Source organism: Podarcis filfolensis, assembly GCF_964270895.1.
Source record: "Podarcis filfolensis genome assembly, chromosome: 5".
Taxonomy (NCBI): domain Eukaryota; kingdom Metazoa; phylum Chordata; class Lepidosauria; order Squamata; family Lacertidae; genus Podarcis; species Podarcis filfolensis.
The window spans coordinates 35090940-35103055 of NC_139608.1; the positions used below are offsets into that span (position 1 = coordinate 35090940).

The window sequence follows — 12116 nt, forward strand, 5'->3', positions numbered from 1 at the left end:
CCCATTCAGGCACTGACCAGACACAAGCCTGCATGTTTGCTGCATCATGGGCCTTCAGACCATAGTTCTAGATCTTGCATGATAGGGAATGAATGGGAAAAGACATCCAAGTCCTGGAAGGAATTATTTTCCAGGAAGGCAAAGTGGGGCCATCTTAGCAAACTGCTGCCCCCCCCCCCCATCAGGGACTGGAAGAGTTGTTGTGCTGGGAGCTGCACTGCCTCTGATCCAAAGCAGGAAAATTTCAGGTGGGAAGTGGTTGTAGCAGTAACCAATATGCAGAGGAATGCTTCCCTTCCTTGTGTTCTTGCAGTCCATTCTTCTGCAGGGCACTGGGGGGGAAGAGAGAAGTCCCTTGCCTATCCCCACAGCTGCCCTGCTTTCCCCAGCGAGAGGTTTCACTCTCTGCCCTTGTCTTCCTAGGCAGGTTTCAATGCCGGTGATGGAAAGCGGTATTTTAACATCCCCGGATCCCGCACTGATGACATTGTCGACGTGGAGATGACGACAAATGTGGGTATCCCCGGGCGCTGGGTGTTCAGAATCGATGATGCCCAGGTGCAAGTGGGGGGCTGCAACAACACAAGTAAGAGGACAGCAGTTAGGTTTATTTAACCAAACCAATTCTTCCATCCCTTCTCTTTGTCCCTGTGAAAATCCCAGCGCTTATGAGAGAAAGGCAGCCACTGTGCAGCTGGGGTAGTTTGGGTGGGGCAAGTGGAAGCCCTGTTTTCTTCTGTGCATAAATATGGCCAGCAGGACATGGGAGGCACTGGTGGAGGAGCCATGTTCAAGCTGCAATTTGGGAGGATATGACTGTATTGCTGCATGAAACCAAGAGCGCATCTCTGGCTGCTGGAGAGCTATGATGTCTTTTGCCACTGCCGGCTCAAGTTTTAGAATGAGGCAAGGGGAGAACCTGGAGATAAATGAATGTAGGATTATGTGTAAAATGGGCCTCCAGGCTTAGAACTGCAAGCTTTAAATAGTAGATGCTCTCTGAATGGTTGGTCAGTCATGGGAGTTGATTGGTCATAGAGTAAATAAGTGCAATCCTAGACATGTCTACTCAGAAGTAAGTCCCACCAAATTCAGTTGGGCGTACTCCCAGCTAAGTGTGTGTAGGATTGCAGCCCTAGTTTAATTGGGGAGGGCCAATTTCAAATCATGAGACTGTGAGTTAAGGTCATGCATGTTTGGTTTTCAGCTACTTTGGTGTTACCATAATATGCGATGAAAAGCAAAATATGAAAGATGGCCTTGCCTTTTAACAGTAACTGGAATGTCAAATGTATCTCTCAGCTTTCTTTGTATCATACACTTCTTCATTGCCAGAGTACTTTATAGCTGTTTTGCCTGTGCATGTGTGTGTAGTGTTGCTGTTTTGCATATCTGCTATTTAATATTGTAAGAATGGTAAAATTCTTAATTAAAAAATTGTGAGAGAAAGTACACTTTTAAGACTCTAAGGGCTTGTGTACACCAGAGTTTACTGTGTGTTTGTATCTGTTTGCGTTCTCATTTAATTGGTGTAGTCCACATGATGTTACCCTCCAACAATACCAGTCGTGATGCTTTCCCCCTGCAAATCTAAATTTACCCAATATTGGGATAATCTGTTAAATTGGGGAAAATCAGGCTCCAAACTGCTCCACATGGGGTTGCAGCAATTTGTGTATGTGTGTGTTTGGGTGGGTGAATCAGTCATCATTGCCAGTCCCCTTACCACTCCCACTACTGTATTTTCTGGCATCATTTGTCAGTATTTCTGGCAAACTCTGGATGGGGGATGATGATGATGATTAGGATCCTTCAGATGTGCACAAAGTTAGAAAACTGCACAAGCAAATTTACAATTGCTTGACCGGTTTAATTTGAATGAGGAAAAAGTGGATTACTTTACCTTTAATGCTCAAATGTGGAGAGGCTTCAACATGCATAAAATACCACATTTCAGCTCTGTGATCAGTTAGTGTAATCCTAGTAGGGATGTCTCTGCCACCATTTGCTTCTTTGGACTGCAGGAGGAAGATGCTGCTAGGTTCTACTAGAAATGTTGCCATTTGCAAATCTGTTCCATAGGGCTCATAAAATACCTCTCTACAAATTGGTGAGGAGCCTAAATACAATATGTATTACATGTATACTGTAATAGTCTTCCTCAAACTGGCTATTGGTGTATGCAATGTGAAAGTAACAGTAGTGCCCAGTTTCTTGTCACAACAATTCCCCAACATTGGCACATATTTCCAAACAAAAACATATACCCAGACTTTACCAGATCTATGGCTGCTTAGGCTCACATGAGTTCTCTTCTGACTCTGAGACCAAGACTTGACTAATCTGCCTATATTAAGGCTATGCGCCTCTCTACAGCTCTCTGGGGCTATATTTCACCCCCTGAGATTGCCCCATCTTGGGAAATCAAGTGGTTTGCTGTCTGACTCTTTCCCAAACCATTTTGCCTTTGGTTACCATTGGTTCTTGAAGATCTAAGCTTATTTTTAAGCATGCATGCATGCATGCACACACGCGCGCACACACACACACACACACACACACACACTTTAATTTTTTGGTCAAAGAGTTATAGAATGTTGCTGGCATTTACCCAGCTCTTGATTCTTGGTTTTGTCACCAAAATATTGTAACTTCCCTAAAGGCAAAGAGCATGTTTTTGCAGAATGCATGTTATAGGGTGTGCGCAGTGGGACACAGAGCTGGCCTAAACTGTTGCATGTTTGAACACTGTTCAGAATTTCTAAGCAGAAAGGAATACTGGTACAGTCGTTAACATTTTCTCTTTGTGAACTACTAATAGTTTGCCTATGAAGGAGGATTAATTTGACATTTGATGGTCAAAATGATAATGTAAGACGTTTAGAGAGCAAACAAAAGTCTTGACATGAACAGCAGAGAGCAACACACACACACAAAGAAACAAATGGAAACAAATTTAATATACAGTATTCAAAATATTTTGAGATCGTACTATAACTTCCTACAAAATTTCAATCCAGTTTAAATGTGGATGTGCTAATTTGAATTGGAATATGGCACTTCCACCCATGAGCCCAGTGTGTTAATTACAGAGCAAACAGGGGCCGAAGGCCGCAGGGACAATGGAAGCTGGATCAGTTCAATGTTATTGTTGCTGCAACACATTCTAGTAGTTCTCTAGCTATGCTATCATTTGTTGAACACTGGGTTTGCTTCTTTGTGCAGCATCGGTGTGCCTGACACTCCGCCCTTGTCTGAATGGAGGGAAGTGTATTGAGGACTGCATCACAGGGAACCCCTCCTACACCTGTTCTTGTCTGGCTGGCTTCACTGGAAAGCGATGCCATATTGGTGAGTCTTGCTCATACTTTTCTCGCAGTCTTCTATTGAGGGGCTTCAGTGAGCTTAAGAAGAACCTTGCCAGATCAGACCAAAGGCCCATCTAATCCAGTATTCTGTTTTCACAGTGCCCAAGTAGATGCTTATGAGAAACCCATATGGAGGACATGGTCCTCAGCTGTGGAATCCAGAGATGTACTGCCTCTGATATTGGGGATAAATAGCCATCACGACTATAACCCACTGATAGCCTCACCTTACATGAACTTGTCTTTTTGAAACAATCCAAGTTGGCCATCGCCAGACCTTGTGGTAGCTAATTCCACAGCATTTGTCTATCCTGAATTTCTTCAGCTTCATTGGCTGACCTTGTGTTCCAGCATTATGAAAGATGGAGAAAAAATCAGCATGTATATTTTTATATACCTCTGTCATGTGCCCTCCTTATTTTTCTTTTTTATAAACTAAAAAGCCCCAATTGTAGTAATCTTGCTTCATATGAGTTTTGCTCCAATCCCCTTAATCATTTTGGCTTCCCTTTCCTCAGGGGCTGCCCATCCTGTTTCACCACGAGGTGAAATGGGAAGGTTCTGCCCCCCCCCCAACCCTGCTGCTGCCCCCCATCCCTTTCAGTGAGATTTTCCAGTGAGTGTGGACTGGGTAGAATTCTGCAGGCCAGATATAGATGCCTGGAAAGCTTCCTTTGGTCTCTGGGCCTGAGGTTCCCCACCACTGGTATAAGGCTTCTTCGTTTGCTAATATCTTAATTCATGTTTCTCTTATTGACTTATTACTGCCCACCTGCAGCTGCTCCATTCCTTGCTGTAGCTGTCCCATTCATGAAGAACTGAATGCCCATGAGAACTGACCTATGTTTGTCTTTGGCATGTTGTCATTATTAAATTAGCCAGTTACTTCTCTATTGAAGTGTCAGGGTGAACGAGGAACACACTAAAGCTTTCATTTAATGAAGTCCTGGGACACTTCTAGAAAACCTCTTTGTTGAGTTTTCTGCTTGATTTGTTTGCAAGAAGATTAGATGATGTTGGCTAGTTAATACGCATTTGTTCTGATTTGTTTTCAGGGAGGTTAGATGACATGTCAAAGAAAGTATTATCCCACACTTTGCAGTGCGTTTTTTCTGTCGCTTTCCATGTGACAAAAGGTTTAAGTTTTGGGAAAGTGGGCTTTTTGCACAAGACCTCCAAATAAAATATAATTTCACCACCTGAATTTTCCGGTATGAGATTTCATATCATCCAAAAATAGCAATAGTCTGGAAGTGCCCCTGGTGACTGCTGCCATAATTAATGCTAATAGCTACCACAGTGTTAGAAAGTTAAACCTGTTGACCTTAGGGAAGTCGTTTCTAGCCTCTCAACTCCTATAATCCTCCACAGAGGCATTCAGGCTGTCGCCAGAGAAAAGGGTATATAACCCAAAGCATCTTAGCATAATCAGAAACATATAAAGGAAGGGTTTGTTTTCTGTATTTGCATGCAATCCACACTTCTGGGAATGATGTATCCATAGTAGACATGCCTGGTTAATTACAGATGGTAATGCATGTGAAGTGTTTCGACTGAATGTATGAGAGCACACCCTACTTTTTCGCTTCCTTCCCATTACCTTCCAGATGTGGATGAGTGCGCTTCCAGCCCATGTCAGAACAAAGCCTCCTGCATCGATGGCATTAACAGCTTCAGTTGCTGGTGTCCACCAGGATTTAAAGGAGCCACGTGTGAAGTTGGTGAGAAACATTGTGTAATTGCAAAAGGACAGGGAAATCAGATAACGGCTTACAGGCAGGTCTAGGTGGACAAAGTGTTTATAAAGGCATTCCAGTACCAGAACCCAGTACTTTTTTCTAGAAAAATAGGTGCCAGTACTCGCCACGAAGTTGTTACAGTAAGTGCCACACTTTTTAAAAACAACAAAAAGAGGTGCCAGTACTGCGTGCCCTTGAGAACCCCCTGAAGAAGAAGAAAGCACTGCCAGTACCTCTTTATTTCAGTTCTAGTCTGGGGGTGGGGCAGAAGTTAGGGATGGCCTGCTCAAACTACGGTACTTTGCGGAACAAATTGGGATAGAAAGCAGTTAGCAGTTGTAGTGTGGGAACTGTATGCAGGAAAGTTGTCTTTCTAACTCTCTGCTGAAACATTCTGAATCAGGAAATGTTAGACTGTACAAATCATAAAATGGTGTATGTTTAGGTGTTGCCCCCTCCCTTTAATCCTAGTGCCAGCATCCTTCCAAGTACTAGAGGGTGGCTAGTGTGCAGTCACAATAGTTTTTTAATCAGGTCTGGGGATGGGAGACCTTGGTGCAAAAGGTACAGGTGCCTTTCTGCAACACATATATACACAATCATTCCCCAGAAGAACAGAACATATGTTCCCACAGCCTGCATAGGATAGAAATATACTATGGCTGGAGAAAAGCGAAGAGGTAAATGTGATCAGGTTTTGTACATGCAAGTTCGTGTGTGTGTGTGTGTCTCCCACACAGCTCTACCTGTGGCTGAATTAACCATGCAGCATACCTGAACCACTGCCCAGACAACACCTCTAAACAGAATGCCTTGTTCAGGGGCTCCTGTCTGGCTTGCCCTTTCCCAAACCAGAGCATTCCTTGGAGGCAAATCAAGTCAAGCGATTGATTCATTTGCCTGTTGATTGTTAAGAAAGTAACCATGCAATGCCCTTCACGGTGTGCTATTCACTTGGCAAGGAGGTAGGGAAAGATGGACATAAATTTGGCATGTAAATGGCCACTAAAAGGAGTCTTTGTGGCTGCTGCAGGCATCACCATCCTCCCCAATATTATGAGAACACTCCAAATTTATCTGGTTTCAGAAGTTCAGCTGCACTTTTCCAACCTTGTAAGAGCCATTGACTGCAAACTATAAGGTGTACAACAGATTCATAGAAGGCGGTTGTTACCACAAATTGGCTTTTTGCAGCATCATTTTTTCTTGCACAGAGTCTGAAGAGAGCTGTAATTGAATCATATGCCTAAGGAAGGCACTTGAGCTTTGAGAGACCATAACTTCCTATGTTCTGCCATTTCCCAGACCCCACATAGCTTCTCACTACCTATGGTGTTACAGCCAAGAAATGCTACTAATTCTGAAAGCAGGAGAAGCATGTCTGGGAAAGGGACAAACTAAGTCCCTTTTCTGAAGCACCCATGCAGCAGCCTTGGGAGGAAACCACACCACACATGCTTGTTTGTATCAATGGAATGGGCAAATCTTTTGTGAACTAATTTAAGCTCCATTTCTTGTTCTAAAACACTACAGAGGAGTCTCCATGTGAAGCCAAAGAGTGCCAGAATGGCGGGGAATGCCAAGTGGCCAACAGAACAGCTGTGTGCCTTTGCCAGCCAGGTTTTACAGGAGAAGATTGTGAGACAGGTGAGCTAACAATGAATACATTTAGGCCACCAGTCAAGCAGACAAAAAGAGGTATTTGGAAGCTGTTCCAAGGTAAGTCAAGGGGATTCTACTATCAGAGGCTGGACCGCAAAGAGCCTATGTACACACGTCCACAGTCCAGCAGCAAGCATGTCTTTTTCTGCACACACATGGGATTCTTTGCTCTCTTCCATTGAGTGGGCTTATGATACCATGGGGAAGCTTCACAACAGTGATTCCCAGCTCTGTTTCTACCCCCATCCTCATGAATGACAACCCTTAAATCATCCATATGCAGAGCCCTATATTTGTTTTAAACATGGCTAGGCCTGCAGTTGTGGTCAGGTGTTGATCTTTTTGTTGTTGTTTCTCCTCCTTCGCAGAAATAAACGAATGCGATTCCAACCCATGCCTGAACGGTGGGCGATGTATGGACCTAGTGGACAATTACACCTGTGTGTGTGTGGCGCCATTCACAGGACAGCGCTGTGAAACAGGTGCCCTGATTTCATAACTGCGTGGTGGCACCCTCCTTCTCCTCCCCACATAGCCAGATTCCTCTCAGTGGCGGACTCTTTGCTCTGAGCCTCTCTTTCTTTACTCTGTCAGACTCTCTCCTTAGGCCCAGCCCTGTACTTATTGTTGTGTATAGTTATTCAGCTGCGTTGGGCTCTACTGAGGCTCCCTACTCTTCTCCGCTCTAGATCCTTCAGCCTGTGAGGGCAGAAACTGCAGGAACCGACAGACGTGCAACTATATCCGCCCAGGGCGCTACATCTGCACATGCTCTCCAGGCTACTATGGGAACAACTGTCAATATGGTGAGCAGGATGACCCCACATCACCTCAGAGAGATTGTCTAAACCAGGGATGGCAAACCTGTGGCTCTTCAGTTATTATTGGGCCACAACTCTCATCATCCCTGACTGTTTCCATAAGGCCGAGGCTGATGGGAAATGGAATCTAATAATATAGGGGAAACTGGTTCGCTATCCCTGCTAGAGTAGATTCATTGAAAAAATCTGTTCACCCTCATTTTCGTAAATGTGCACCCTTTGATTTAGGGTTTTGTTTTATGAAATTATTCAGCTACTTTGGATCAGATCTACTCAAATTAATCAAGTCATGTATTTATCTAAGGTTCTTTTGCAGGCTTCCACTACTGAAAATTCCAAAACACCCTAGCAACTATGCAGTTAGGATGCTTTTCCTGATATCCAACCAAAGTCCTTTGGGCTGCAGTTTGCACCCTGTTATCTTCTCCACTGTAGACATGGAGAACAACTGAACCCCATCCTCCTTCAGAGTAATAATTCATGTGTTTGAAGAACACCTAGCCCTTTTTCTTTGTGCAATATTAACCAGGCATGTCCCCTCTTTCCTCATGTTGTTGATCTCTCACAAATATTTTGTAGGTGGGCCCAGAATGCCCAGTGCCTGCATGTCCAATCCATGTCAGAACGAAGGCACTTGCCTTGAAAGCAGCCAAGGATATGTGTGTGAGTGTGCGGAAGGATACACAGGCACCGACTGCGAAGACAGTAAGTGTACCCCAGTCTGTATACAAACTACACATTCTCTTTGCAGGGAGGGGTGCTTTACCCAAAGCAGCTATGTTGCAGTCTAGCATGAAAGGTCATATGGACAGGGGAGCCATTATATTGAGAATTGGGTTTTTGGTTTATAAACACAACGGTAGCAGAAAAGCAAATTAAAATAATATAATATCAAAACAGGGGTGGGAGGGTGGAAGTGGTGCTGGTCAGTGTTCATAGCTTTTCTCACTTTCAGTTTACAGGGGTGTGAGAAAATGCCTTTACATTCAGCCAGGGATGGAGTTCAGTTTAGGCTTCCCAATGGAGGCAAGTTATTAAGAAACAGGCATGCATGGAAGAGATAAGTGTTCCCCACCATAATAAGCATGTCTGATTCAGACTCTGGCTTCTCACTGTTGCTTTGGGTAAAATGAAACCCCACCACCAAAAAACAAACAAACGAAAACACCTCTTAGGGGAAATATGGAGAATTATGTGTGGTTGGGCACTAAAATATATATATGACCACTTGCATGTAGTGATGATGGCACAGACATCCCAGCACAAGTTGCCAGTAGGGGAAGGACATGTTAACCAGTGCTAGAAACTCTCAATGTAATGCCAATATAATGACTTAACCTGAACTACACACACACAATTTTCAAGAGCAACCTGTGATCTTGGCAAGTTCCCAGAGCCAACAAGTGCTCCAAAAGATGGCAGTCCTTTGGTTTCCATTAGGTCAAAATGGGTTGTTTACATCAGCCCCTAACTGTGGGACCACATTCAACAAAGTCAGAGGTTCTCATACCTTTCTTTTTTATATGCTTGTGTGGAGCAAGCTCTTCTTTTGACGATTCAGGTCCTATAACAGCCCTTTCCCAGTCTATATAGACTTCCATCACGCCGTTGCAATTGCTAATGCATCGCAACGTGGCCAGGTGGTACTTCATTTAATGGAGAGTCTCCTGTGCTAAATTTATTACACACTCTGCAGTATTGTGGGAGCTGCAGTTTTCTCCATCCTATCACTACGTCTTCCTGTTCCCCACCCCACTTGCCCCTATAAGTCCTTTTTGCAATCTTCCATTTGGAGGCAGTGACCCCATGCAAGGAAACACTGGCTCATGTCATTCTCCAGAAGGAGAGGGGAAATGGGTTGAGTGTGAGGTACGTCTCTTACAAGAAGCAATGAGGCTCATTAGAGTCACTGAACAGAGCACAGATAGGACCACAAGGGAGCCTTTGAAAGGTGGAGCTTGATGACTCCAGTGGGGAGCAGCAGCAGCTGGTTTGTAATTTGCAGTCTCTTGGGTGTTAATTAAGGTAAATATCTGAGGTCATGAGAAAGGGAGTAAAGGTTCTGTCACCACAACACTTGTAGCCAAACCTAATCCAGATCCCTCCCCACAGCAGCCTGAACAACACTCTGTTGGTTACTGGTGGGGGTTGTGAAGGCCTCAGTAGCTTGAGCTTTTGCTGGCACAGATGAGCCTCATTAGTCCCCCCCCCCCCGCCCCCTTGGCTTTTTGCAGAGCTCTCAGAGGACTGCGAGTGTCGGAATGGGGGGAAGTGTCTGGATGGAAACGTCACCATATGCCAGTGCCCTCCAGGATATTTTGGTCTTCTCTGTGAATTTGGTAGGAATGTTGTTAATGGCTACTGATAGGCTATTCTGTCCACCTTCTGAATACTGGTTTCTGTAGCTCAGTAAAGCTCTCCACCAATGAGCTCTTGCTTTGGAGAAAGATGAGCATTTTTCAGACAGCTTAAGGCAGGTTGAAAATTAGGTTGTTGCTTGTGTATACACTCATCCCACTTTTACTTATGGCAGGGACATAGTCCATATGCTGTTGGACTCCAGCTTTGATTAGCCCAGCTACTATGGCCAGTGGTCAGGGGTGATGAGAGTTGTAGTCCAGTGGGACATGGTGGCACTGTGGTCTAAACCACTGAGCCTCTTGGGCTTGCCGATCAGAAGGTTGGCAGTTCGAAACACTGTGACAGAGTGAGCTCCCATTGCTCTGTCCCAGCTTCTGCCAACCTAGCAGTTCAAAAGCATGCCAGTGCAAGTAGATAAATAGGTACCGCTACGGCGTTTCCATGTGCTCTGGCTTCCGTCACAGTGTTCCGTTGCACCAGTAGTGGTTTAGTCATGTTGGCCACATGACTGGAAAGCTGTATGTGGACAAACGCCAGCTCCATTGGCCTTAAAGTGAGACGAGCGCCGCAACCCCATAGTCACCTTTGACTGGACTTAACCGTCCAGGGGTCCTTTACCTTTTTTTTTAAGTCCAGCAACATCTGGAGGGGGGCTGATTTTCCCACTCCTGGCTTGTGGTAAGTGAGTTTTGCAAAGCCTGTTGGATCAGAGACAGCGGTGGGACAAAAAAATACAACCCACCATGTATACCACAGGAAATGATATTTCTCTCAAACCACTTCAACACTCTTAAATAATATTGTCCGTGTCTAGCCTTTGTTTCTGCCTAAGACAGGAAAAGGAGACTCCTGTAGTGCTTTTGTTATGGAAATCCAGCTCTTTTTCAGTTACCAAGTCATCAAGATGACTCTGAAGATTCCCACTGACAAGGATAACTGTCTTGATTTTGAGTGTATCACTGTTACATCAGTCATGCTCAGTTTCAATCTCCCATCTAGAGATATAAAAGCTAAATAATAATAATAATAATAATAATAATAATAATAATAATTTATTTATACCCCGCCCATCTGGCTGAGTTTCTCCAGCCACTCTGGGCGGCTCCCAATCAAGTGTTAAAAACAATACAGCATTAAATATTAAAAACTTCCCTAAACAGGAAATCTTTTTCAAGCTAGCCATGTTTCCACAGGTTACACCCCAGTGCCCCCCCCCATAAAAAAAATCTAAGGCAGAGACAGTGGATAACATTGCATGACCCTCTCTGCTCTTCTGATCATCACCTGAAAAGCATAGAGGACTCAGTTTTCTTCTTCCTTGGAGTACTGGGTTGGGCACAGAAAGTAAACCTCTTTGCCCCACTCAGCACTGCAATGGTGAGTAAAATATACATGCACACTGCAAGGATCAGCTGACGAGTGGAGGCGGGGCTCTTTGCATGTTTGTGTGAGAATGTGGGGTGTCTATACCCACTTTTGGGTCACAGTCACTATAGGCATGTGGCCCCCAGGGGGGTTGCAATGGGGCAGTGTAAAAAAGTTAGCCTCCCCAGTGTAGAATCCTCTCAGAGTTAAAAGCAATTCAGAAACATGACATAAAATCTATTTTAAGGGAAAGTGCCTTCAGATCCATGTATCTGCTGGTTTTACTTGTGTGTTTCTTAATGCAGGCGTCACCCCAAATGTTTCTTTTAACTGTTGGGGTATTTTTAAATAAAGCTCGCCTGCATGGTACTGAGCTACATGACAGGGAACTGCTGTGTGTTTGTTTCCTCCCCGCCACTGCAGAAGTGACCGCAACACCTTGCAATATGAACACCCAGTGCCCAGATGGAGGCTACTGTATGGAGTACGGTGGCAATTACCTTTGTGTGTGCCATACGGATTACGGCACAAACCACAGTAAGTAGGATAGGGAGTCTGGGCACATCAAAATGGGCTTTGAATCTGAGGATCAAGGTGGTGGGAGAATGCCCAGTACTGCATACCAGAGAAACTAATCCAGAACCCACTCTGAGTTGTGAATACTAGGTAGGGTCCATACCCTGCAACATAAATGAAGCAGTTTCTTTGAATGCAATAAAGACTTGGGAAGGTGCAATGCAGTTGATAGAATGTTAGTTCTGAATGCCGTGGTGAAGCTGCATGTGAGAAGGGGATGCATG

General features: G+C 44.5%; 1 protein-coding gene across 3 annotated transcripts in view; it reads left to right on the forward strand.

The window, feature by feature from the left end:
* The window catches only part of SNED1 (sushi, nidogen and EGF like domains 1), a 73932-nt gene that overhangs the window by 27570 nt on the left and 34246 nt on the right, over positions 1-12116 (forward strand). For 2 of the 3 annotated variants that reach the window (XM_083613680.1, XM_083613681.1), the window contains exons 2-10: positions 428-586; positions 3226-3351; positions 4976-5089; positions 6641-6754; positions 7138-7251; positions 7459-7575; positions 8170-8295; positions 9825-9929; positions 11740-11853. In XM_083613680.1, the coding sequence (XP_083469806.1) occupies positions 502-586; positions 3226-3351; positions 4976-5089; positions 6641-6754; positions 7138-7251; positions 7459-7575; positions 8170-8295; positions 9825-9929; positions 11740-11853 (1015 nt within the window). In that variant the 5' untranslated portion in view covers positions 428-501. Of the gene's footprint in view, positions 1-423; positions 587-3225; positions 3352-4975; positions 5090-6640; positions 6755-7137; positions 7252-7458; positions 7576-8169; positions 8296-9824; positions 9930-11739; positions 11854-12116 lie in introns of all 3 variants that reach the window. The other variant, XM_083613679.1, reaches the window with a different exon arrangement.